Raw genomic sequence first — 27587 nt, forward strand, 5'->3', positions numbered from 1 at the left:
AAAATGCTCTTATTTCTGATAATTTGTACTTTCGGTGGCTATTACACAAAATGTATTTGCTGTTAAAATAGATTTTGTCAATTAGGCTGAAGGCTAATCGTTCTGTTAAACTGGCCTCTGCATGTAAACGTACCTGTTCTTCCGGAGGGTCCCCTGAGCGTCAGGAAGAGCTTTCCCTGGCAAGCTCAGGCGAGCACTCGACCACTGAGGTACACTCCGCTTGGCCCTGGCAGTTATGCAAATACGAAGCACAGTCAAATCAAATTTCACTTTCAAATTTATGTATAGGAGCCAAGTGTCCCATAATAAGTTGACTACCAAAATGCAAATTGTTTTCTTTTTGTCTATGGTCTAACTTCTCAGTAGATTGTAAACTTACACATGTAAATCACACTGCTACTGCCGTAGCTGCAATTAGTAATGACTTATGAGCACATTCATCAACTGGAAAGTTCGAGTATGAGTAATAATGAGGCCACAGCATCACAAAGCTCAACACAGAGGGAAAGCTCAGTAGTTCTTTTGCTGTCCCTTGGTCCTTCAGCCCATCATGAGCTCTGCCTATCTATGGCCAGATTTCTGCTGGGAAACGAAGTTATTTGCCTATTTGGGTATTCCTACATTGCTGCCATTAGAGCTGGTGAGGGACAGCTGCAGAAATGAACGTATTGCTGATTTATTCTGGGAAGGATGTTGAAAAAAGGTGTTCTCAAGAAGAATGGTTGTCAAGCTACTCCTTTATGCTGCAGGTAAAAAAGAATAACAGGGGGATGTCAGTTGGCTTATATCCCATCAGACATATGCTTTTAAATATGTTTGGCAGGGCAGTGACTTTGTCATTAAAGAGCTATTTCTGTCCTCCTTGTCTGCAATTAGAGCTCCAGCAGAAGTTTAAATCAAGCTCTCAAGACATCAGTATGAGGGGCTTTAATGCTTTCTAGGTAAGTAATACACAGTCGGTACATCAGTCCTAAAGGAGCTGAACAGCAAAGCATGAAAATACTACCATGTAATAAAGCACAGGCAAGGAAGCAAAACACTCACATGAGCAAGTGCGAATATTAACACATATGGACACATCTTGTGGAGGAGCTGTCCTCTGGAGGAGATTTGAAGGAAAACCTCAAAAGGCCTCTCCTAGGATTTTAAGATGTGCACAAGCGCTATAGAAGGGAAGACTGAATTTTGTTATTCCGTGGAAAACGAGTACAGCTGTGAGTGGGCTTTTGCTGACGGCCATAAGAACTGCACCATCCCTTTCTAATGTAAAAAGCCTAATGCCACCTATCAATCCGTGACTGGAGTTACACCAGTTCTGAGCCTTCAGCTGAACAAGTCGGGACAGAAGGGAATGATGCACTGGGTCACCAGCAAGGCACAAAAATCAATGGGAACCAACACTGGTGGAAATCAGGCCATGGAGATACTTAAATACAGATTGAGAAACTTACGTTGAGGTAAATACCTTCTCAAAGCTGAGCTGCTACTTCCTTACCTGAGCAGCAAGAGGGTTTAGAAAAGAACAATGATATACCTTCTTTTGCCAATCCCACATTGAGGAGAAGGTTGTGAAGGGGAAAAGAAATTCCTGCCCAAAGGAAATGAGGATCAAGGATTTGACTAGAATTTCCAGCAGATGCTGAGCAATGGGCAAATTCTAGCCAGCCAGAAGATCAGACGGATGAAATTCCTGCAAAGCTATTTTTGAAAGACAGCAATGCATTCCGGTACCCAGATGCCTGGTAGTGAGGCAGCGGGGATTTCACAGAACCAAAGATGGTTCCTGGTCTCTGTGCTCTGTTGAAGAGAAACTGAAAGGTATTAAAGGATGTGGTGTTGGGGGATATGATATAGGGGAGAACTTTGTAGTGTAGGGTAGATGGTTGGACTCGATGATCCCAAGGGTCTCTTCCAACCTGGATGATTCTATGATTCTATGACTGCAGGGCAGGTCTTGTGGCCAGCAGTGCTTCTGCAACCAGAAGCCTGCAGAGCTTTGGTTATATTTTTCCACTTGCAGCCTTCACTTGATGTTGAGAAATGGTTGTAGAGGACAACCTTTGGCTACAAATCTAAAGGGCCACAGAACCTGATCTGTGGTGTTGTTTGGGCTGTAACCGGCACAGCTCCTCTGTTCAAAGGAGCTGCAAATATGCCTTTAAAAGGTTATGTTTGCTTTATGCCCCACTGTTGCTATAAAAGATTGGGGACGTTAACTGATGCTTTTGTATCCTTTGAAAATATAATTAATTCACTGAAGCGTTGCAAAGAACATATGGAATGGAAAAAAGATAAAATGGACCTCAAAGATAAGGAGTTACTCAACAGGGGAACATGGGAAAATTGACTTTATGGGACGGCAAGGGCACAGACTGATGAGAGGCTATGTTAGCTGCGGGTAGAGAAAACGAAGACATTATATGGGCTGTATGAAATTCGGAGCAAGGTGAGGAATCAGGCAACAGAAAAAGAGGAATCTTCAAGTAAGCACACAACGGAGCAGTAGGAAAAAGATTACAGGGGTATGCGGTTTCGTTACACTTCTAGAAGTGGTAATACACATGGAAGCAGATGCCAAGAGTTGTGTCAGTGTTATAAAGCTTAACCAAAATTATATTCTGACTAATGTAAGGACAAGAGAGGAAAAAATGTGATCCAAATCCTTGTAGCCAAAGGGAGGTTTCAACTTTGGCATTCAGAGGAGCTTCATTTTGTGCAGAATGAATCAAAGGGAGTCCAGAAGAGAAGCTGGCTAAAGAAATCGAGTAGATTGTGGAAAATGCGGATGACATCAATTTGCATCAAGGTAATGTCCAATGTTGAGGCTAACAATGAAATGATTCAGTTTAAAAAAAGCAACAAGAGGGTCAAAGGGGGATCTATTTGGCACTGTGGACATAAAGACCACAAAAAGACTTGGCCTCTATTGGAAATGACAAAGGAGGCACTAGAGAGTCTTAAACAGTAAAAGAAAGATTATTTCCTCCAAGCGCTCAATAAGTAGTTGAATGGAGCAAGAAGTGAAGAGCAGGGATTTGAGGTTAGATTCACTTCAGCCCCCTGCTCCAGACACATAAACACGCACACACCCCAACTTGGAGAAAAGCTGAAGATTAGAGACACACTGATTCGTGGTACTCATTTCTAGCTGAAGTACTCCAGAGGAAAGTGAAAACAAGTGCCTGGGCTTCTTCTACTACCGGCCAGGAAATGGAGCAGGTACTCTCTCTTCCTCTTCACATACATCGTTCATTTCCTAGATGCAACTTAAACACCCCCCACACCAACACACGCACACTTTGTCCTGCTCACTAAAGACACAACTGACCAGAAGAGCCTCCGCACCCCCCTTTTCCCTCAGACATATCAGGGAGCTGGTTCCCTCCCACCCTTAAGGCTACACACGTGCTCTGCTGAGCAAACAGAGCAACCCGAACGCACCATTAACTTCTGAGTGTGCTGAATGTAATTTATTGGGTAAAGTGTTTGAACAATGCTATTGTTGTTGAATATATTCAGCAAATAATCATTTCTGTCATTCAGTGAGGTCTACGGAAGGTTGGCTAATGTGCGTTGAGTAACATATCCATTGAAAAGCATAGCGCTCAGAGAATTAGTTCACCTAGATTTCAATCAGCTCTGCTAATTTAATTACTTCAAAAGCAGAAAAAGGTATCTTTGTGCAGAGGAAAATGGGAAAAAAAAAAAAAACCTAAGAAAATGCAAGAACAAACTGACTAAGCAGAGAAGAAGTAGGGAAAGCATCTGAAGTGTTAGGGCCACAAAGAGAGCAGGCAGCTCGGAGCTGGGCGAGCAGGTAAATTACAGGAAGAAGGCGCAGTATTATGGGAAATGGAGATGGAACACTGAGAAATAACTGAACAAACACGAGCCTGGGAATGTTGGATCTATAAATTCTGTACAAGCAAGCTGAATTATCCTCATAGGCCGAGAGACGGAAAACCACTTTCTTTTTCTGATATAAACATTGCTAATGGGAGTATTTTTCTGCACCTACAACTTACCTTTTTTCTTTTTTTTTTTTTTTTTTTGACAGGAAGAAAGGAAACCGTAAATAGTAGCAAAAATGATAAAGTAGAGAACAGAAATAGAGAATCACAGAGGAGCATATAGGATCATAAAAAAGCAGAGCTGGTAATAATCTTGATAGGTCATCCATTCAGTTTTCTCACAATTTAATCAAAACATTGTTGCAGGGCCTTTTTTTTTAAAAAAAACACCGAGGATCATCTCAGTGTCGTGAGGAAAAGAAAAAAAAAGTATTGGCACAAAGGTTTCCATAAATGAATAAATAAATAACTTCAGATGTTCAATTAGTAACTGCATTTTCCCCTTATTTGTCTTGTTTGCTGATATAAGGAAGTGTGCATCCGTTTTATGGTTGCTGAGTCTTTGTATTTGTTTCATGGACTACCCACGACTTCCTTACTCACCACCAGAGATGTAGGGTCCACAGGCTGAGGAACACTGGTTTGCTTCATTCTCTGGCCCTAAGAAGACTTCGTCGTGCTTCCTGACAGATGTTTGTTCAGTCTGCTCTTACACTGGTGAAAGCTCCACTAGCCCCTCACCCCAGTGCATCTATCCCAGTGCTCCGCTCCAGAAGATGGAGCAGGAAACCTCCTGGGAACACCAAGGTACAGTACAAAGAGTCACCCTACTAAGGTGTGAAAGGCAGATGTGAAGGTACTGGCAATAGCTTGCTCTTCTCTCACAGATTGTCGAAAGGTAATCTATAGATTGAAACACTTTGGGTTGAACTTCACTGGTATAAATTCTTCATCAAGAGTTTGAACAGCTCTTGCACATCTGTGACAGGAGCCGAACAACTATTGTTACAAGTCACTAACCTGGGAATGCCTTTGTTTCTTGTTCAACGGTGAGAGTGCCAACGTAAGGTGATTTCCAGGTCCTTAAAAAAGAGCCAATGAAAGAAAACAGCGAGGTTATAAAAACTAACCTTGCCTTGTTCAGGCAAACTTTCTCATCAAAAAATGAATAAAGCTGTAACATTAACATAGTATTGATACTCATTGCTTTTTAAGGTTCTTCAGAAATCATAGTATCATAGAATCATAGAATTGTCAAGGTTGGAAGAGACTCTTCAGATCATCGAATCCAACCATCAACCTAACACTGACAAAACCATCACTAAACTATGTCCCTCAGCACCACGTCTACCCATCTTTTAAATACCTCCAGGGGCGGCAATGCCACCACTTCCCTGGGCAGCCTGTTCCAATGCTTAATAGCCTTTTCATAGTAAAAATTTTTGTTCACTTCTGCCACCACCACTGCTAGTGGTCGTGCAGCAGAATCCGTGGTTCCCAGGCTGACTGAGCCAAAGGTTTCCCACCTATTTCATCCTTCAGACGCTTCCAGGGGAAGTGGAGGCCCCTGAATGGCAGATGTGAAGGTACTGGCAATAGCTTGCTCTTCTCTCACAGATTGTCGAAAGGTAATCTATAGATTGAAACACTTTGGGTTGAACTTCACTGGTATAAATTATTCATTAACGTGTAAGAAGAAATTGAGTCCTCTCCTCTAAACATCAACCATCTAGACAGAGAAAGCACGTGCTGTGGAGGAGGACATGCCCACCAGAGAGGGGATGCAGTTTATCCAGCATGTCTTAGCACATCAGAGGCAGAGCTAAGAAAAGAGCCATAGTTTCTCACAGCTCAGGTCCTTACTTTCACCTTCCTTAGCTTACTGCTTCTAACCTCTCTCTTTCCATGCCTACTATTAACTTTTAACTCCTCAGAGGAAAAAATAAGCCCTTTGGAACATTGGGAGATAAACCTCTGGGTACTATGATATTAAAATAGAATTCCACAAAAAATTAAATAGTGCTTAAAATATACATGTAAAAACATCAGCCTGGGTATTTATTCTCCAGCTGACTACAGGAAAGAAAAGACTAGATGGAAGAGGGCTCAGCTGGTCATTTAGCACTAGACTGGAGCTGGTTGGTTTGGCTTTTACACCTGGCTTTCACCTAGACTTCTGCAGTGGCTTGGAACAAATCTCCTTCCTCTCTGGGCTTCAGGACCTTAGCTGCCCAGCATTCACTTCTCTGGAAATGTCACTTCTAAACTACATCTTCAGTAGGCTTCATAACCTTAAACACGCTTGGTGTTCTTTTCTATAGCCAGTGGTGGCAAAATCCCGTCTTGTTTTGTATTTAGGAAAACCGCAGACACCACTTAATAACCCAGCAGCTGCTGAGTGTGATGCTTTGCCAGCTGCTAATTGCCTGTGGTCTTTCCTCCATAGCAATGAATGGGTTTTGAAAGAAGGCAGACACAGTTCACTGTTTTCTTTGTTACTTTGGTAAACTGTGTAATTAAAAAAAAAAATTAAACTCAGAAGTAGGCAAAATGACTTAATTGTCTTTTGAAGTCACAATGTTTATATTTTGCCTGCACAACTACTACCACCACATTTCTCATCACCTTTGTGACAAACAGATAACCCATCTCTCCCATGCTCCCCCGCTGTAAACAAAAACTCCCTCTGCACCAAATGATCTTCAACATTAATAAGCATCACTGCTCCATTCAGGCTACTGTTTTAACGCTTTGGTCAACTCTTAAAAAAAAATGAATTGACAAAGTCAAAAGATTTCCACTTGACCAAGTGATTGTCAATGGCCACGTTACAGTTTGTAACTCCTGAGTAGTTACAAAGTACTGCAATAGTGCAATAAAAAGAGGATTATATCTGTGGCTTATGGTGGCTCATGGGACACTTTCATGAGGCTATTAAAGCCCATTTGGCATTAGAAAAACAACTTCTCATTCAGTAAAACTATATTTTATAACAAGAAACTCTAACTCACCTGCGTCTCAGTGAATTATTACAGCTGGACCCCAGCTTTCTAGTGGCATTAACAATCAACAATTCATTCCCGAGAGAGGGAGTTCCTGCTTTAAGCCTTGAAAATGGAGATTGCTCGTCTCCTAGGGAATATAAACAAAACGAGTGAAACCTGATCATCTCTCCTGGCACACTGTTCAAACCAGAACCATAATGTGTCTTGTATCATCAGAAAGACACGAGGAAATTACGGTATTTGTTCAAAGTCGTGGGCTTTATCTCCATCTTTTGAGCGCTCATCGGCAACAGCTCTCATGCTGCACGCTTTGTGCTTTCCCACGAGCGACGGCACAACCTGAAGACACACGCGCTTGGGCATCCAAAGCAGTGGGCAACAATCACTGACCCTCCACGAGATACGTGTAGCCTGGGCGCTTGCCAGCCAAGAAGTCACTTGACCACGTCAATCTTGCATGAGACACGGGCAGAAGACTCCTCACGAAGATCATTACTAGCTTTCATCTCATCCAACTTATGCTCTGTCTTCAATATTAACTTTACTGCAATATCAAAATAGCAAGAAAGACCTTCATTCAACGCTTTTTGACTCTTAGCACCCCTCCGTAGTATGGCTTCTGCATTTTTTTCAGAAGAACCCTGTCCACGTGAAACACTTGAAACCTCTGTATGGAATTACAGCAACCTTCTGAAATCATACAACTGACCTAAGAGCCTGAGCTCCCACCCTGTTTGCTCTTTGGCATTTTACAGCAGATTTGTATTTTGGGTTCTCTTGGGCAAGTAAATTGTCCACTAAAGACAAATCCTCTTTTAAGCACACATTCCTCCTAACAATACATTACTCAAGTGTTCAGACAGGTCTTTCTATTAAAATTTTAAAATACAGTGGTTTTCCAAGTAACTGAAGCCTGGGTTTTGTTATTAAAATGTATTTTGTTTACTGTACATGCTTATCAATTCCCACATTAGTCTAGGCAGCTGAGCCACTCCCCACTAGAAATCCCATACATTTTTAATAACTAAGCAATGGAATAAGCGTTTATGTCCTGCCTTATGCATCTTATGAAGGATCAACGCTTTGGCAGTCATTTTTACCTGGGATATGGCTATACCACTGAGTAACATTAAAAAAAAAAAAAAAAAGAAGAGAGACCAAACTCCTTGCCTCTTAAATTAATTCTTCACGATATAATTTATTCACAGTATAATTTAGGTAGCTTAAACTTACTGTGGCTTTTATCTGGGAATTATATGTGAATGTTCAGTAGTTTGATGGAGAGGAGGATATCACGTAGCATAAAACATGTGCCTGAATCAGGACCTTGGTCCTGCCTCCAGAGGGCAACTGAAGGAGCCAGAGCTTGGAGCTGGACCACAGGTAATGGAGAGCTTCCCACCTAAAGACAACTGGACACTAAAAGACAACTGTAAGGTGCAGAATATCTGAAGAGGTCAAGATTACAGAGTGTCAGAGTCCCATACTGCAGAGTGTGCTCTGTTAAACCTGTGAAATTTCTACCCTCCTGAGTCTTCATTGAAGCTGTGTTCCCTGCAGAAGATCTGAAAGGTGCCTAGATTAGAGAGGGCACCAGTTTAAGGATTGTAATTTATCACAGCTTAAGCTGATTGGGAACCCCAGTGCTGCAGGCAGAGTTTAGTCCTGGTCTGAGCCCGCATTTCCAATTGCCTTCCCGATTTCATGGCCCTGCTCACATCAGGCTGTCTCACCCATCCAATGGAAAAATAAACTTTGTTCTCCTTTTTTTATTTTCTGGCAACATTAGTTTTCAGCTGGACGAGGGAGTAAAATTCACATACTCCAAGGTTGAGCAATCCTGAGTCCTCACACAAGGAAGGCCATAGCAACCACAAGTGGAAACAGGTCTCCCCTTAACCCCTCTGTTTTGGAGGTGCAGTCTTAGATTAGCTCAAGTTTGTCTTTAAACCCCACTCTAGGATATCTGGCTGTGTATCGTTGTAGTGAGCAAATTCAGTGCTGCACTTGTTTTTCTGCTCTTCCTTTTCAGTAGAAACTTGCCTTTTCTATCCAGAGGGGATGCTTTGGGTTTTTATATTACTCTGTTCCCAGTCAGAAACAATTTGCCTGCTCGTTAATGAAAGCAGAACTAAACAAAGTGCCTTTCCCTTTCCGTATTGAATTCAGTTAAAAAGATTTATAAGCTTGATCAGTGTATGAAAAATAACAATTGCTTTAATCTTTGCTGGAAAGCACGGCTGGGTGCTCTGTTTGTCTCCCAGAGACGCAGCTGGCTAACAAGTGTTAGAGAAGACGTACACATAATGTTATGAAACACAGAAGATTCACTCCCAACAGATTTTTGTTTTAAAATGCATATTGCCTTAAAAGCATTTTGGATTGTCAGTGGTAGGGTCCCAACCACTGCATGCTGCTGTTGAAAACGCTGCTTTTCTTCAGTGGGAAGGTTACAAACTAGCAGTAGCAGTGGAAAAGCAGCATAAGGGCTCTTGAGAGTGACATGAGCTGAAAGCAAGTTCTCAATGCCACCTCTGTCCAGCTGGAGATCTCTGTTTCTTCTTCTGCGTTTATGTCCTTAATATGACACTACTGTTTCCCATGCCTCAGTGCAATAACTGCTCCCCTCACCATTAGCTGCGAGTAAGGTGGAGGAAGTACTTGTCATTCCTAATTTTTGCTTTCCCTTCTCCCCCAGACAGACTTGTTCAGGACAAAGAAAGTCCCAATTGTCAAGTCTAATTAAAATGTTGTGAAACTCACAGTGTATAAAACATTGTAAAAATCAGGCAAAACAGGAATGCAAATACGCACTGGACATTAACATATGAAAACCCTAACAAACACATGATGGAAGTCGCCCCTGTCACTACAAGTCATACCAGTGTTCAAGTCCCAATGTTGATGCAAAAAAGAATTTTTTCTGTCCACAGCAGCTGTGTAACTGTGTCTCTAAAGCAGGAATAAACTTATCGGTAGCTCAAGGCATCCTATCTTTATTTTGAAGACAACGCGAAGCTCTGTTCTTGTGTGGTACTCGAAATAAGCAGGAGCTGCGAGGTGAATCAGCAAAGGCAAGGAGGGACGCTGCTGCTCCCCGGACTGCATAAGCTGGGTATCACACGCTAATGACATCCGTGGGACACAGTATCAGGTTTTCTCTGTTCCCTACAGAGGCTCTTCTGCAGCTCAAACGATAAAGGGATGCGAGTCTCAAGCAAAGCAGAAGCTGCTGTTAAGTTCTGAATGGCCACAGCACACAGCACAATACTGAACGCGAAGTCCCAAAGGAATTTATTTAAAAGGAATATAAATCTCAGTAACAGCCTTCAGTTTGGAAAAGGAAGGTTTTTCTGCATGGTTACTTTTCAGGAGTGATACTCAGATATTAAGAGGATGGGTGACTCAGAAATACCACAGATGTTTACAGTTCTACCCTTTATAGAGTCTCTTCTATAAAAAGATGCCAGACAACTTTACAAGCTTTGACGGATTGAGCATTTCAACATCCTGTCGGGTCAGATGATAGCAATATAATATTCACATTAAAGATAAAATAAGGTGCTTTCCCACGGTCATAAAGCAAAACTCGAAACAGTAAGCGGTCCAAGGTTTTTTTTACTGCAGAATTAATGTGGATAGTCGGCACCTGCTCAATGTATGCTGAGTACCAGCACTCGCTCAGCCCCATTTCTAAGTCCCTCTCTGCATCTTCTCTTTCTATGCATAAGCCTTATCCCACAACTCTTCACCTCCAGTTAATGGTGTTCTTTGTATCACGCATGATTTCTTCCCCCATGAATGATGCCTGGGTCCTTTATAGGAAAGATAGGAACTACTAGAGAACTGTCAGCAATCTAACAATCCTAACCACCATTATCAGGCAAATGTCTTCTGGGATAAACCCATCTACCACCTGGAAAATATCATTATGATCTGGCCAGAAGTTTTATCTGTGTGGATGGGGTCAGTTAATGACAGGAACTGCTGGGAAGAGGTGCATGTGCTGATAAGCAAGTGCGCTTGTCAGTGTGGTGATGGAAATGCTTTGCATTCCTGTATACAATATGTCAATTATTTGGGAGCTGTACGCAGAATGCCTCCTACAGTGCTGTAAAAACTCTCCCTTCCCTCAAGAAAACCAAGCTACCTTCCCAAAAACCAAGGCTCACGCAAAACCCTTGTATCGGCTTCTTTCAATTCCAAAAACAAGAAAACAAACGAGAGCAGCAACCTTCACTCAGATGTGACTTTCTACTCAATGGTTTCCAAACAACATCTGTGTGGCATATGCTGCCAAAACAATAGCTACCAGATTAGCAGATGGCATGTTGTGAATTAAATGTTGACACAAAACCCAGACGTACCACTCAATCCTCTCTTGACAGCAAAACTTATTTCCCTGCTATTTTTCTCACCTCATGATATTTACACACAGAAAAAAAAAAAAAAATTCTTTAGGTACTCCATCTGGATTTCGAAGGCACGCGTTAACCTGCAATATCCTATTACTCTGCCTTTACTGCAAGATAAAACATGGAGCAAGTGGTTCTGAGAGCCTGGACACCTCTACGTTTGTATTTGACCCCCTCTCTGCCTCCATGGCTGCAATAACCAGATGCCCCATCAATGTCCTCTCAGACACCCTTCAGATATGGAGAAGGCCGATGGCATCCTGGGGGGCATCAGGAAGAGTGTGACCAGCAGGTCGAGGGACTCATCCTGACGCTCTGCTCTGCCCTGGTGAGGCCCCATCTGGAGCCCTGTGTCCAGTTCTGGGCTCCCCAGTTCAAGAAGGACAGGGAACTACTGGAGAGGGTACAGCAGAGGGCTACAAAGATGATGAGGGGCCTGGAGCGTTTTTCTAATGAGGAAAGGCTGAGGGACTTGTGTCTTTTTAGTCTGGAGAAGAGAAGACTGAGGGGGGATCTGATCAACGCCTACTAATACTTAAAGGGTGGGTGTCAGGAGGATGGGGCCAGTCTTTTTTCAGTGGTGCCCAGGGACAGGACAAGAGGAAATGGGCAAAAACTCGAACATAAGAAGTTCCATCTAAACATGAGGAGGACCTTCTTCCCTTGAGGGTGGCAGAGCCCTGGAACAGGCTGTCCAGAGAGGTGGTGGAGTCTCCATCACTGGAGACATTCCAAACCCGCCTGGACATGTTCCTGTGCAACCTGCTCTAGGAGGACCTGCTGTGACAGGGGGTTGGACTAGATGATCTCCAGAGGTCCCTTCCAACCCCATAGCATTCTGTGATTCTGTGAAGCGTGAGCTGGGTTGGTGAGTCCAGAGCTACATTTGTACTAATCCTCCAGCTGGCTGCAACTAAATCTCTGTAATATTATCTGTCATATCTCAGTTCTGCCTGCCTGTTACCTAGGGGAGCACTAATCCAGGTCTCTCCCTACCCCCCAGGTATTGGTTTTCCCCAAAATTTAAATTTCTGCCCTTATTTCTAACATGGCTCAAACTGCCTGGTGGCATCGAAGTCAGTAGAGGGGAGGCATGAGCAGGAAGATGCGATTGCATGGGCTTTGTGTCCTCTGGGCTCTGGGTAATCTTATTAATTTTACTGTTTACAAATAACAGAAAACAAAACACCACCACAAAGCAGCATTTATATAACCAGGAGTTTCCAGATGCCTGAAATCTTGAGTTCAGGTCTAAATACCAGAAACCGGATGCTTAAATCGCATCTTATTTTTCTGCTCAAAGAACCTCACTTCCAGAGACACATCTCCACACGAAACACCCCTTCCCAATCCCAGCACTTGGGATCAATGGACGGGGGAATCTCACGCTTCTCCTTTTCCATTTCCCACGTTTAAAAAATAATTGCTGCTATCTCGAGTACCAAGGTTTGCACTAACTGGGCGAATCTTGTACACCTCTCGGGGGGGGGTTGCAGGGGATTACCAGGGACTGGCCCTTACCGGAGGCCAACACTCCATGCCCACCAGGCTGGGGCGTCACAGGGGATGGAGCCTGCCCAGGCTCTGAGGGGTGGCTCGGCGGTGAAGAGCTCCTCTTCCATCCGAGCCACCTTCTTCCCCCACCTCACGCTTGATATCTGGAGCTGTGCTTGGTGAAGAGGACCCACAAGCCCGGGCAAGGAGTCAGCAGGTCGAGGGAGGTGATTCTGTCCCTCTACTCTGCTCTGGTGAGACCCCACCTGCAGTACTGTGTCCAGCTCTGGAGTCCTCAGCCCAAGAAGGACACGGACCTGTTGGAGCAGGTAGAGGAAGCCACGAAGATGCTCAGAGGGCTGGAGCACCTCTGCTGTGAGGACAGACTGAGAGAGTTGGGGTTGCTCAGCCTGGAGAAGGTTCCAGACTTTATAGCAGCCTTCCAGTACCCGAAGGGGATTACAGGAGAGATGGGGAGGGACATTTTACAAGGGCACATAATGACAGGACAAGGGGTAATGGCTTCACACTGAAAGAGGAGAGATTTAGATTAGATATGAGGAAGAAATTCTTTCCTGTGAGGGTGGTGAGACACTGGAACAGGTTGCCCAGAGAAGCTGTGGATGCCCCATCCCTGGAGGTGTTCAAGGCCAGGCTGGATGGGGCTTTGAGCAACCTGGTCTGGTGGGAAGTGTCCCTGCCCATGGCAGAGGGGTTGGAACGAGATGACCTTTACGGTCCCTTCCAACCCAAACCATTTTATGACTCTATAAGAACCCTCTCACCTACCCCGGCTCCGCCGGCCGCCTGAGGGGATGGGCGGGGAGGGGCCTGGCCACTCTCCCGCCCGCGCCGGCGGCCTCCGCTCAGGAGGGGGCGCCAGCGCGCAGGCGCGGGCCGGCCCCGCCCCGTCCCCTGCGCGGGGGAAGCCCCGTCGGCGGCGCGCGGGGTGAGTAGCGGCGGGGGAGGGGGAGAGAGAGAGGGCGCGCGGGACGGCGGCCGTTGGTCGCGAGGCGTTAACCGTTACCCGTCGCCTTCTGAGGCGCCGTTGGGGTGCGGCAGCGGTGGCGGCGGCCTGGCCTTGGTCGTTATGTCCCGGGCGTTGCCGCTGGTGTTTTTCTGTGGGGCAATAGCTCCCTTCGTCCCCGGCCTAAAGCCGGTAGCGGCGTGCGGAGCCCCCTCACAGCCTCGGGGGACGTTTCTGCGCTTTCGGTCGCCGCCCTCAGGGTTTGTGCTGCTGGGGGCAGGTGTGGGGGAGTCAGGCTGAGCTGCCGGGCGGTTGCTCCTCAGGTATGGACTGGCGTTGTGCCACCCTGGGCCTGGCAGGGCCTTGTGCCCGTGTGGTCGCCTTTAGCCGACCTTCACGCTGCCTTCACCTCCCTGCTGTGTTTAGGGAGGCGGCCCGCGGCGACTGCTGGGTTGGGTTTGTGACTCCTGGCCCTGGGCCCCTGGCTGTGCCTCACTCGTACAGGGTGAGGGCAGGGGTGTGCTTAGCACTGTGTCTCCTCTAACCCCAGTAAGCAGAGTTAACCAAGGGGATGATGTATTCACCGTTGCTCAGGTGGCATCTTGCATGGGACCTGTCCCTTGTATGAGAAAATGAGTCTTAAGGGTGCTGGGGTGAGTGGACGGAGTGACCACAGTACAAGGTGCAGGCTGTGCTGTCACACGTAAGAATATTTAAAAAAAAATAAAAAAAATTGTGTGCTTTGTCTTTTTAGCCTGAAGACTGCCGCTAGGTCCACCGGTAGCTAAAGCATTAGCCAAAAGCAAAAAAAAAAAAGCCTGTTTTCAGGAGGCTTACACTTGCTATATATAAAGATGTGAATCTCCAGAAATTAATTTTGCGATGCACAAAATTGACAAGATTGAAAATCAGTGTGTTTAAGCTGGGAGTGTTAGGTAACACCAAAGGCAATCTTTTATATATACATAAACGAAAATTCATGCTGTAGAAAACGAGCTGAGTGTGAACTTGCGTTCAGTGACTGTTGTTTTTTCATTCTTGCATTAAAATGACATTTATTTTTCATTTTGTTTTTAGGAAGTATTCAACATTAATTAAAATGTCTTCCACCAAACCTCCAAATGAAAATGAAATACCCAAAGAGAGGAAACCAGGATTGAGGAGTGTTCAAACAACTATGCTCTTCAGAGCTGTGAACCCAGAGCTTTTCATTAAACCTGTAAGGGGCTCATTCTGAGAGGAACTAAATATGCTTGGAGAGACATGGTTGCTTTAAAATAAGCATTGCAATTCTGTGTGCGTTATATAACCATCTCTTGTTATGCAAACCACCCAGTAATGTATCTAAAAATATTTTTACTTTTTTTTCCACCCTGATTATTAAGAGCCCAGAACATTACATTGTTTATTCCAGCTTTTATTTCACTGTTATTTTGTCTGATTCTTTTGTACCTAGCCAAGTTGCTTTCAGGACTGTTTACAGGCACATTAGCCATGTAATTTGATAGGTGAAGTAATAAGAGTTCTCGTCAATACTTAAAAAGGAAAAAATAATAAAGTGTGAGCTTTTTGATATCAAAGGAGGGGATTTTTAGTAGCTTTTCAATATTTTGTTTTTTTCTTGTGTTTTATAATTAATTATATAATTATAATTAAGTTGATGATACTCAGGTTTTATTTACACTAGCAGAACCCAGCAAAACTGGATGAAATTTCGCACACATAATAAGTGTAGATGTTGTGGTGATAATACACGATCTGGTTTAGAGGAGTGTGATTCAAGGTTGCTTGGCAGGAGTAGCATGCATTGTCCTAGTAGTATATCCAGATGGATTCTGGTAGAAGTTTGTGATAATAAGCTTCAGTAATTGGTTTTAGCCTGCTCATTCATGCTCAAGCAGCATTTGTGAGCAGCAAAAGTCAGAGCACTGGGCAACGCGATCAGAGTCGTCTTTTTCATAGGGAATTCCTTTTGTTATCAGAAAATCAGGTGTCCCTTCTTGCTGCTTATTAAAGTTATTTAGATCAGTTGACAATTGTGGATGTCATGATACTTCACTGTTAACTTTCTGAGGTAAGATTGAAGAATGTAATGTTTGTGATGAATGAAAAATGTTTTGACTAAAAATGTGTACTTTTTCTTTTTTTTTTGGTCAGAACAAACCTGTGATGGCATTTGGACTCATAGCAATTAGCCTCTGCGTGGCCTACCTTGGTTATTTGCATGCAACAGTAGAGAATAAAAAGGACCTCTATGAAGCAATCGACAGTGACGGGTCCAGGTATATGAGGAGGAAAACTTCCAAGTGGGACTGAGAACATAAGGAAGGAAATCAGCAAATTACTGCCAGAACTTTTCAAGGCAACTGCTATTTTTTCTCTGTCCATTGAAATAATGAATAAATGTCCCTCTTTCTATTTAATCCAATTTAAGTTCCTTTATAAAATGCTATGCCTGTACACATAAATTGCAATTAAGATACATGGAAACATAAAAGTGATTTTAAGAATTGTTATCTGCGGTCTCCACAGCGTGTCAGAAGACATGCAGTTAACTCTGATGTGCAGTCAAGACTGGTAAATGCCTTAGAAATTTACCTGATAGTTCAGCTCACTTCTCTCTTTGCTTTGATTAAGTGAAAGCAGGGGTTTGTCTTTTATTTTTGTCTTTTATTTTTTAAACAGAAGGCATAATGTATTGCGTGTGATAAGAAAAAGCTGATCTCTTGATCTGTCGAAAGTTGATAATTAACAGCGGTGTAAGTAAAGCAATTTGAAGGCAAGAAAGATCTGATAAAGCAGTTGTTGAAAGATTTTATTTAATAAATTATAAATTTGTACAATACTAAAATAGTAAATTTGTACAAAATAATCCTTGGATGCTAATGTACTCTTCCTTGCAAATGAATAAAAGAATCAGTAGCTAGATAGAGGAGAAAAAGTGAAACGAGTGCTTCTGCCAAGAGAAAGGCAGGAAGAACTCGGCCATTACCTTTCCTGTTTGGCATCATCCAGCAGGTCAGTGAACAAACCTGTATCAGCTCGCCAATTGGTACGTGTAACTCCAGGTTAGCCAGAGCTTGTGGTGTGTTCCTGACTAGTCAGCAGGACTAGTTTAAGCTGCATTCAAAAACTAAATTTCTCTATATTGCAAAGCACTTTATATGACAATTTGTTATAGGTTACTGACCTCAGGCTAAGGAATGGAGAGTCTAAAATCAACAAGTTTTTACAGACACAGAGAAAAGAACGTATCAACCTGAACTAGCCCAGTCTTGCTGAACGGCCCCGCCTGTGGGTTGGAGGTGACCCTTGGCAGTTTGCTGGTTGGTGCCGCTGTGAGTGTGGCTGGAGGGCGGGTGGGCATCGTGGCGTTTCGGTAGCACATGAGGTGGTCCCCTGTGTGCCTTTACCTTGAGCAAAACTTACTGATGGGGGCTTTTCTGCATTGAGGCCTTCTTCTATGGGCTTCTCCACCTACTTCTTTGTGCCTGACATTTCCTGGATGGTATTGCATTAACCAAACTCCAGAACGTGTGGTGGGAAAGCACATACCAGGCCGTGCCCTGTTTCTACCACAGGACTGAATTAGTGTTCTGGTTGCATTTTTCCATTCAGCTCATATTTACAGCCCCATCAAGGGCTCCCAAGAAGCTGAGATACCTCTTTATTAACCTGCTTTGGCCAAGTTGGCTTCTGTCAGGCCAAAAAAGAAAGAATATTCAGGGACATCTGCTTTGCCACTCTGGAAATTGCTTTGGGTTTTGTTACTGAAAGATTTTGTTATTGAAGATAAAAAAGGTGACTGACTGCTGAAGGACAGCAGTTGCTCTGTGGGTTTTCTCTCTATCTCCCTCTAAATCCTTCGCATTGAACCTGCGATTTTCCTTCTGTTTGTGTTTTACAGTTACCTGTATCCTAAATTCAGCTGGGCCGTGCTTTAGCTACCTCCTTTCTGAGAAGGGAAGTGAGCTCTACCTTTGATAAAGCTGTAAAAGAAAATAGCGTTTTTACAGCCTTTAAAAGCATATTCCCTTCTGTGAGCCTAACTGCCTCACAACGGCAGGGTCTTGGGCAAATCTGAAAGCTCGTAGGTGAGGAAAACTACTTGCCTTTTGAGGAGTGAAGGAATTGCCAGGTGAATGGATGAAATACTCAGAACTGTCACATGCTGTGCATATCCTGTAGAATATGTTTTGTTTGATAGGATGTGATGGACCTTTAGAATTAATCTGTTCTTTTAAAAATGGTCACACAGGATTTGAGCTCTCTTCAATTCATTAAAATGTACGAGTCTCGTATGTTGGCATGAATTTAACCAAATTGTTCCAAAAACAGTGCTACAGTAAGCATTTTAGCCTGTTTTTCTGCAGGCTTTTAAAATACACACTTTGATGCTTATACCTGCAGATGAGTTGAAGTGAAAAAGCCCAGTCTTTCATTTTGATGTATTTGGGATTGATGCAGGATTTGGGTTCTCAAAATTTTGAATTACATTTTGTGAAGCGCATATGGATCTGGAAGTTACTGAGGGAAAACAAGGAAGGGGTGTGAAAGAGAAGGGTGTGGGACTGACCTGGGCAGGGTGTGGGCCATGTGCATGTCAATGGCACTTCATGGAAAAGCTGTCTGAGGTGGGGCCTCTGATCTATTGCGTGGAGTAAAGTCCTGTTAACCAGGTTAATTTAGAACTGCCTGGGATGAAGGAATATTTAGACTTGTCCTTATTATTAAGGAGCTTTTCCGTACTTATTTGTGGCAGCTGCTGTGCAGGTAACTCTTTTAATGCTACAAACATTATATATAAAAAGGAGATAAAGCTGCGCAAATACAGAGAAGAATGTAGTAAATTAATGGGTGTTATAATATTGGCAATACTGGCATTTGCTGTTTTAAGTACCTGATTTATATACATAAAAAAATATGTGCGTATAGGGATTAAAGGGGGAAAAAACCCGACTCGGTCACAGCTACATCAGTAACAGAATCTGTTCGCTTGGCTCTGAAAGCAGGGCTCCCCTTATGCATCTGGAGGATAAGGCAACAGCACCAATACAATTTCTTTTGTTCTTCTTTTCTCAATTTCATCTTCAATATAGTAATAATTATCTAGAGCAGATGATAGCTGGCTTGACAGGAACTGTGACTCAAAATGATTTCCCAGGCAGAGGCTCGCTCAGGGTTTTGCTAGTTCCTTATTGTCTGTGCTGGCTTTCACATCCTTACCAAGAACAGCGACAAAATGCTATGATTCACATATCTGAAACGGTAGCTATCGTACTGCTCCTGAAATCTCCTTAGACTACGTGGTTTGAATAGGAATTGTTGACATTCAACAACAAAAGAATGCATTAAAAAGCCAAAGCCTACCCTGACGCTGCTTAACTATTAGGAGGGAAAGTTAGTTCTTTGTGAGGAAAGCCAGCCCTGCCCAGTAACAGTTGCTACGTAGGGAGCTGTATTAGGGCTGGAAGGGGTCACTTCATACAACCCTCCCTCATCATCTGCCTACAGCATGTTACTAGTTGTCAGCATGTGTGAATCCTAATCTGAAGGCAAACGTTTCAGCTAACTGGTAAAAAGTAATGGCCAATGATTTTTTCTCTCTTCATCAGCTTGCATGTTTTCTGTAGCAACAATAAACGTTTATGCTGCAAGCAAGAGATCTGCCAGGAATGGGGTTCTGACATTTTAGTAACTGTATTACAGAATAATACTAGAATACCACGATGATTAGAAGTCCTGATCTGGACTCCTTCGTTTGCTGTGCTGTATGTTCTAAAGTAGTACCACCACCGCCTTCCAATGCTACTTTTGATCGGATTCGGGAGTATAAGCCTTTCAGAACACGGTATTACACTCATCGTGATATACTGGGTAAGTTTGCTTTTGAAGTCCTTTCCTCACAATATGAGATTCAGGAAAACTCCCAAGAGCTGTTGTTCTTGCCTGTTCTTGACAGTCATGACAGGATTCACATCTTGGTAAGAAAGAACTGTACTTACCTTCTGACTTAATAAATCCAGCTTATTCAGAGGGGGGGCAAGGTCAACTGTCCTGTGGTGCATGAGGGCATTCAGATTTGAGCGTAATAAAGTGCAAAAGAGAATTAGTTGTAAGATCATTAGCAAATGTTTTCTAAGGGAAAGTTTCTTGGGAGGAACTGTGCTTGACTTAATATTTGCAAAGATCACCCCCTCACCCTTCAGCAGGGGACAGCTGGGGTGTTTTATCCCGAATCCTACCTTCTTATACCTGATTCTGGCTGCTGACCTTGGATTGAGGCTTTGTAGAGCTTCTTGAGGTTTGATTATTTTTTTTCTGGCATACCACAATCATAACCTCAACGATGAAGGAAAGCATGTGGTGCCATTCATATGTTTGAGGACCTGGCAAGAATCTGAAGTATCTTTATATTCTATGCCCAATTGTCATAGAGGCTTCTGATCAGCTGTGTAAAGTTCTGTAGAAATCATGTTGTGCATTTTAATTGATCTGCATTGTGAAGAGGAGTGTGCTTGGTTTCTATTTTAAGCATTATCGACTGATTATCGGTGTATTGAGAGCCCCAGCATCAGGGTGGGTGCCGTGCATATCTCAGAACATGAGGATTCAGCTCTGTGTTAACACATAAAGCATAAAACACGTCCAGAAGGCCAGATACAGTCTCTTTTTAAATTATTTTCTCTTTGCTACTTAGTATAATGGACTGGGGAAAAGCTATGCGGTTGGAGCACAACATGCTTGTTGCTAAGATTTATGCACTCTTGGACTTCGGTTTTGTTGATTTAAACCAGTTGACCTCTTTATCCCATCCTGCTGCTGTTTTCCATGTGTCAGCTCCATGAGAGGACTCTGCCCACTCATGTGGAGTGGGGAAGAAGACTGAAAGAGGGAGCCCTGATCCTCCAGTGGCTGTGTGAAGACTAGACCTCCTGTGGCTCCATTCTGTTTTCATTTTCCTATAACCCAGGAAGAGGTTATAGAGAGTTCTCTGCCAAGCAGAGAGAACGGGATCCAAAGCAATGCCCAGGCTTGGCACTGAGTAGGAAAGGCAGAGGGGGAGGATCTGAAATCCCACTGTTGAGGAGGAGGAAGGTTTGGGATGCAGAAAGGCATCTGTGAGGGTGGTGAGACACTGGAACAGGTTGCCCAGGGAAGTTGTGGATGGCCCATCCCTGGAGGGGTTCAAGGCCAGGCTGGATGGGGCTTTGAGGAACCTGCTCTAGTGGGAGGTGTCCCTGCCCAGGGCAGGGGGGTTGGAACTGGATGATCTTTAAGGTCCCTTCCAACTTGAACCATTCTATGATCTTTATCCACCTCCTTCTGCATTGGCTTGTCTTCTGGGCAGTCCTTGGTGCTGAAGAGCAGCCTTTCAGATGAGTTGGCAGTACTACCTGTTTTGTTTCACAGCATGTCTGCAGGAGAAGACAGTGACGCTAACATTTTACTTGGACCCCGTCCATGCTGCTAAAGGGAACGACCTTGGCCTGGGCCCTGTGAAGCGCTGTGGCTCCTTTCTGGAAGGGATTAGTTGTGCTCCTGCAGCACTGGGCTGGGCCTTCCTTGAGAGTTGGGTTCAGCACCTTCTTGTTGCATTTATGGAACTGCAAAAGCAGTAAAAATTGTGTTTTCCTATATGTGAAATAGGTGTTTTTAGCCTTTTGGTTTTTTTTATTTAGCTGAGGAGCCAAGCAAAGGGGTCAGGAGAGAGACACAGGTTTCTGCACTATGGTTGTTTGCTGTGTATGAACCGCTTGTGTTGATTGTACAGAGATTGGAGCAGACATTCAACAAGAACACCATAAAAAGAAGGAGGCAGAGATACAAGAGCGCATTGAAAAAATGAAAGCTGAACTTTGGTCTCAGGTAAATTAAATTACGGTCCTGTCATTTAAATGATGATGATTCTTTGGAATAATTGCTATAGCGTAAAGGCAGTTAAAGAACTTTGAGGTCACTGCTATAGAGCTGTCATTAATTTCAGCTTGTCACAGATTGCATGCACCTATTTCTCCAGTTTCTGAGCACAACAAAGCATACTTTGAATTAATAACAAATTTTACATCTGGTGTGAAAATGGTCTCTAAAGCACACAGAAGTTACCGCTTGTTACAGCTGTTCCCCATGGCGCTATGTAAGATTCTGAAACTGCCCTTTATGTTAAATATATGTATAGTGGTTACAACTGTGGCAGCTCAATGCTATAGTGTGGCTACATTTTAACAGGAATCACTGCAATAAAATTGCCAAATGGGCCAAAAGAAAATACAGAACTATTGATCATGTAACCTCTGCTTCATCTTAACAGGATGTTAATAGAATGTGAGCACCTATACTTAAATAATAACTTGTTTTAAAGGCTGAAATGCTCAAGGAAGAGGCAGTGGATAAAGCTCTCAAAGAGGCATCCGCTAACCACAGTGCGTTTGTACAAGACCTCAAACAAAAACTTGGAGAGGAATTAAAGGTATGAACCAGTTTGCTTTCATTACCGTGGAAATAGCTAGCATGACAGAACTGTGTTTGACAAATGAGAATATCATTCTATGTTAAACAAAAAAAAAAAAGAAAAAGGGTTTTATTAATGCTTGCCATAACCAGGACCTTCATTCATCTGAGATTTGAACTCCAGTGCCAGGAGAAGTACTTGGCCTAAGGATATCTGGCTTTGTCTTTGTGCTAGATGAGACATGAGCTTGAACTAGCTGGATTTTTAATTCACTTTCAGCATGTTTTACTTGTTTTTTTTATTGAATTAAGTTTGTGGACTTTGTTGAAAATTCTTTGTCCGGCCTTAAGTCAGCCAGCCACTGAATCTGATTAGGTGCATTTCTTAAGAGCAGTTAAATACAGGCATAACTTTAAATCTGTCCTGGAGTTTCATGTCACAGCATCACAGAATGGTTAGAGTTGGATGTCCATCAAAGCTAGAAAGTTATTTAACTGATTTACTGAACCTGGACCCGAAGTGGAGTGGAGGAGAAGGAAAACTGCCAGCATATGTGTATTCCTAAATGAAGCGCACCAATTGTAGCTTTGAATTTCTATATCTGCTTAGCACATGCTTCATGTGGCTGTTTAATATCCGAGAAAAGACTCAGAGATTATACAGAGAGAAAGGAGGGCAACTGCCTTCTGGATCTGATCCTTCCTGCTTTCTGCACCACTTCACAGGGCTTTTTACTACTGGAGCATCCAAGCACTCCTCAGTCAGGCACTGCGCAGTCCGTCTAACACCTCTCATCCTTAGTCTTGCAGGCTCCCACCGACAGATGAAGGGCGCACAGAGAATTGCTGGAGCGTTTTGCTTTGGAATTTTATTTTATACAAGTTTCTAAATAGCTATCTGTTTATACTGCAGGCAGTCAAAGCAATGTGCTTGGCATCTCAAGAGGAAAAGCAGGGAGGTTTACAGTGGTCTTAAGTTTCCAGCTGAGTTCATTCTGTTTTATGGAGCTGTTTTCCAAGGGAGCTCTGTCTTTTGCTGTCATAGCATCCGCTGACAGTAGTTGGCAGAAGCTCAGTTCCTCGTGTTTAACTGTTCAATTACTTGCCACAAGCCTGTTATGTATCTTCATAGACCTGAGTGCTCAGGACCTGAACACGTACCGTTTGTTCTGATAACATTGGTTCTAGTGATTAAGGACTAGGGAGCAGATAGAGAATTCTACAGCTGAAACAAAAGCAGAGGCAAATATATCTAAACTAATTGCAAGATGTTTTCTATTTGGTGCTTTGTGTTTCTTGCAGTTCATTTTAAGAGGTGTCTTAACAGTGCTCACTAGCAACTAGCGTGGAGAGGTGGTGGCAGAAAACTTACTCAGCATCTGTCTAAGCAAACCCATAGTGGCAGCCAAAAAGACATCTCACTGAATGAGTAATTGAAGTGTTTTTACATTTAGGATAGGACAAAGACAACTGCTTTCAGCTGGTAGCCTCAGGAATGGCTTTTTGCAGCAGTGCTGATGTGACTGTTCCACCACCACTAATAGTCAAGTGGCTTTAGTTAGGCTTCTTTGTAGGCAGGTCTTATTATTTGTCACTCCGCTTGTCAGCAGTAGACAACCAACCAGTATCCACAAAAATACACAGAGTACAGAGCTTATAGTTGGGTGTGCAAAAGATTTACATCAAACCTCATGTAATTCTGCTCATTGTGTATTAGAAAACGCACCAAGATCTAAGCAGCCAGAGCTTTCCGAATACCGTCTTGCCACTTCCACAGAGGATGCACTTTTCAGGGGTCTTGGAAAAAACTGTGAATGGTGGCAAAGCAGCACAGATCACTGGGCAGTGAGTTAACTAGGTTGCACTGCTTTCCTGGATGGTCAGGCTTGGCATGAGTTTGGCATGGCCTATAATGGCAACAGAGGTATATTGGTGTAGAGTTGTCTGGGATTCCAAATATATCTATGTCCATCCGGACCACCTAAGATTAGTGTTACAATGTCATAATTCATCAGCCCAAGCAATATCTTGCTGACAAGCGTACCAAGGACCAGGCTTCTCCATGTCACTCTAAAACCATGGCACTGGCCACATGAGATTGTGAAGAAAATATACCAGGAAACTTGTGCCTTGTGTAGAAAACATGGATGATGTGGAATGATGCTACAGTAAGTCACTGTAATTGCCTCATAATTTTTTCCTGAAGTCTGTTCTGCTGGGCTTTGCTGGGAATTGTTTAAAGACAGCTGAATAATAAGTTGCTGCTACATACATCTGCTTTTAACTTTGCTTAAGGAAGAGGTGAGGAAGGCAAAGGCAGAGATGAAGCAGTACATGGAGGAGGAGCAGAAGAAAGAGGCTGAAGCTACAGAGCAGCGCATGGCTCACAGAGTTCAGTGCGTCCTCATGGAGTGTGCCCGGGACAAGATGCAAGCGGTGGCCGAAGCCAGGAAAGAGGAGAGGGAGAGAGCCCTGCGGGAAGCCGCCATACAGCACAGGTGCTCTTTGTGTTTCCTCTGACTTGGCTGGCACGCATGATCTGCTAAAGAAAGTGAACGGAATTGCATCAGCATTGCTCTGATGCGTCTTCTAGGCAAAGATCAATAGATGCTTTAGAAGAAAACATATTTGGAAATTGGAAATGTCAAGAGGCCAGCAAGAGCTGCAGGCTCGCTCTCTCTTGCTGACACCCCATATAGAAATGAAACATATTTTTTTCCTAAGAGCAAGTATCACAAAGCCAACCATGGATCCCAAAGTTTTGCTTTTTATGGCTGATTTAGAGTCATCAGAAATAAAGATCTCTGGGGCCTATTGTGCCATTCCTGACATCTATGCAAAACTGAAAAAGATGTGTTCATAGAGAGCTCTGTGGGGTGCAGGAGATTCTACCCGTAAAGATTAAGCATTGCGAATTAAACAGCTTTGATGTCAAGATAGTAACACACCCCTCTCCCTTAAGAGTAGAATACATTTCAATTTTTGACAGCACAAACAACAAAATAACACGATGCTGTCACAATGAAAAGATCAGTTCAGGTGTGTTCCTTTGTAAGGTGCTTTTTTTTTTTCTGAACAGAGTTACACTTAAGTTTTGATCCATTATTTAATACCTTCATTTTCACTATTAAAACATGCCCTTTCTGACAAAGATAAATCACATTCTGCATAAACTTAGCTGGTCTCTTTAACTTCTCCTGTTAGTAGAGTTCTGTGAAAGTATCTCCAGCAAAGTGGAGGGAGCAATAACAGGGGGCAGAAATTGTTTTCTCCAAACTGAAGTGTTTGGCTCAGTAACCTTAATGGATGCCTGATGCACCATTGTTTACATATCCCTGAGCCAACTCCGGTGAATAGCACCCGGAATGTTTTGACTACATAATATAAATTTTATGCTTTATTACTGATGTGCTAGCACAAAGATGTTCTCACTACCACTTAAACAAAATTACAGGTGAATCTGTAGTCTAGAAATCAGTTCATAGGTTTCACTTCAAGACAGCATTTTTACTCGGGGGCAGAGTTTTTCAAAGTCTATTTGAAAATCGGTGTGTACTAGCTCTGAGACCTGAACGAAGAGTGAAGGAGTAATCCTTTGTATTTTTCATTTGGAAGCAAGCATTATTAAATGATGGCTGGATGAAACACATGCAGAAATAGAATCTTCTGCAACTTTCTTTCTCTGTGTTACCAGTGGCCTTCTTTTACCTTGTTTTGTTTCAGAGGTCCTACATCAAGTTCTGATTTGCTGTGTATTTATAGTTGAATAAGAGAGGTTTTACAACAACTTGAGCAGACTTAAATTGTTTTTTAAATAATCTTTAATTACAGGTATTCCTTAGAAATCTTTTCTTCTTTTTCTTTTTTAAATAGAAAGAATATAGAGCAGCTCAAGGAAGAAAGTATGTTAGCTGAGGAACAATATCAGAAGATTATAGAGCAATTAAACAAAGAAAAATCTCATGAGATTAATACTGCCCTGAGACTTGCACAAAAAGAGAATCAAACTGAGACTGAAAAACAGCTCAGGGAAGCAGAAACCCTACGTCTTGATGAGCTGGAAAAGGTGACGATTGCACGGAAAGCAGCAGAAGGACAGGTAAAATCTCTCACACAAAAACTGGAGGAGATGACAGATTGGAAGGACAGACTGGAAACGGAAATACAAGAAATAAGACAAGCTTTTCAAAAGTATATTGATGCCACATTTCCTAACCTGTCCCCTGGACAAGCAGATTTTATTCTACCAGTCAGAAAAACATTTGAGCAGAAGGACACCCTAGAAGAAGCAAAGGACAATGACAAGGAATACAAGAGAACTGGTATTACAAGTGTGAGATTCACAGCCATGGGTAAACAAAACTGCAAATAGGTGACGCTGAAAAATAAATTCATCTCTGTTCACTGAATTATATGAGTGCGGTTAGAATGATACAGAGAAAAATAACCACCACTATATAAAATAATGAAGTGATGAGCCATGCTTAGAAATTATAAATTAATTTTTGTTTTACAAATGCTAGGGCAGAGGTTGGAACATGTAACAGTTGAGGAGCTTCCCACTGAGTACTTCGTGAGAAGGAAAAAATCTGAAAATCTGATGAGAAAATCTGTCGCTTAGGTAAGCATCAGCTTTTGGACTGTGAGGACTGTTGGCTCTGCCCCGAATGCTTGGGTGTGGAGTAAGACACAAAAGCTTTGAACACCTGCAGCTTGGGTTCTGAGATTTACAGGGCAGTTATTCTCTGTAACAGTGTGTATATCTATGAAGAGTACTTGCGAGTGGTTTCATGATCTGAAAACTCACCTGGCTTGAGAAACAGCTTTTGGGCAAAAAATGTGTGCCAGTGGGCATGCAAAATAATTTCCCTGTGGGAGGACTCATTCACACATGCTCAAAGCCTGCGTGGCTTTAGGCCAGCCTCGATACATCAATTTGGTCTGAGATTCAGCCTGCCTAAACATCTGATTTATCATCAGAGGGGAATAAGACTTCTCACAGCATTCACTTAATATTCATTAAAGCTTTTTGTTTATCTCATTTGTTACCTCTTTATCTGAAAATACTGTATAGCATCTTCAGTGTGAGCTGAGGAATGTAAAAGGGGGTGGATACAGCCTGGAGGTATGGGACCTAGGGGATGCAGGGCAGAGCATCTTGGGATTGTACAAAGGCTTATTATGGGGTGTTTTGGGAAAGAACCAAAGGTGGGGAATGGGGGATCAAGGAGGCATGGGGAAAAAAGAGTGGGAAAAGAGAGGAATAAGGGGACAAAAGAGGCTGATTACATGTAAACATCAGGCTGCTCCTGATCAGTGCAGTCTGTCCTGTCTCTTCATTTAACTCCATTTCTGACTTTTCCTGGGTGCAGGGCTTTATCTGCATGCATGTGTATCCATGGAG

General features: G+C 43.0%; 2 protein-coding genes across 2 annotated transcripts; both read left to right on the plus strand.

Moving 5' to 3' along the window:
• Positions 1 to 13660: 13660 nt before the first annotated feature.
• SMIM8 (small integral membrane protein 8) lies at positions 13661 to 16668 on the plus strand. The gene is made up of 3 exons (XM_074150517.1): positions 13661 to 13714; positions 14810 to 14951; positions 15890 to 16668. Exons 2-3 carry the CDS (start codon positions 14832 to 14834, stop codon positions 16046 to 16048), a joined length of 279 nt encoding a protein of 92 aa, XP_074006618.1. The 5' UTR covers positions 13661 to 13714; positions 14810 to 14831; the 3' UTR covers positions 16049 to 16668.
• Positions 16669 to 19441: 2773 nt separating this feature from the next.
• C7H6orf163 (chromosome 7 C6orf163 homolog) lies at positions 19442 to 26765 on the plus strand. Its single transcript, XM_074150518.1, has 5 exons — positions 19442 to 19609; positions 21507 to 21601; positions 22095 to 22202; positions 24479 to 24681; positions 26057 to 26765. Exons 1-5 carry the CDS (start codon positions 19462 to 19464, stop codon positions 26553 to 26555), a joined length of 1053 nt encoding a protein of 350 aa, XP_074006619.1. The 5' UTR covers positions 19442 to 19461; the 3' UTR covers positions 26556 to 26765.
• Positions 26766 to 27587: the final 822 nt, after the last annotated feature.

Source organism: Numenius arquata, chromosome 7, assembly GCF_964106895.1.
Source record: "Numenius arquata chromosome 7, bNumArq3.hap1.1, whole genome shotgun sequence".
Taxonomy (NCBI): domain Eukaryota; kingdom Metazoa; phylum Chordata; class Aves; order Charadriiformes; family Scolopacidae; genus Numenius; species Numenius arquata.

Coding starts and splice junctions, on each gene's coding strand:
- C7H6orf163 (XM_074150518.1), top strand. CDS start 19,462: ATGATTAGAAGTCCTGATCTGGACTCCTTCGTTTGCTGTGCTGTATGT. Junction 19,610..21,506: donor CACTCATCGTGATATACTGG/GTAAGTTTGCTT, acceptor TTGATTGTACAG/AGATTGGAGCAGACATTCAA. Junction 24,682..26,056: donor GAAGCCGCCATACAGCACAG/GTGCTCTTTGTG, acceptor TTTTTTAAATAG/AAAGAATATAGAGCAGCTCA.
- SMIM8 (XM_074150517.1), top strand. CDS start 14,832: ATGTCTTCCACCAAACCTCCAAATGAAAATGAAATACCCAAAGAGAGG. Junction 14,952..15,889: donor CAGAGCTTTTCATTAAACCT/GTAAGGGGCTCA, acceptor TTTTTTGGTCAG/AACAAACCTGTGATGGCATT.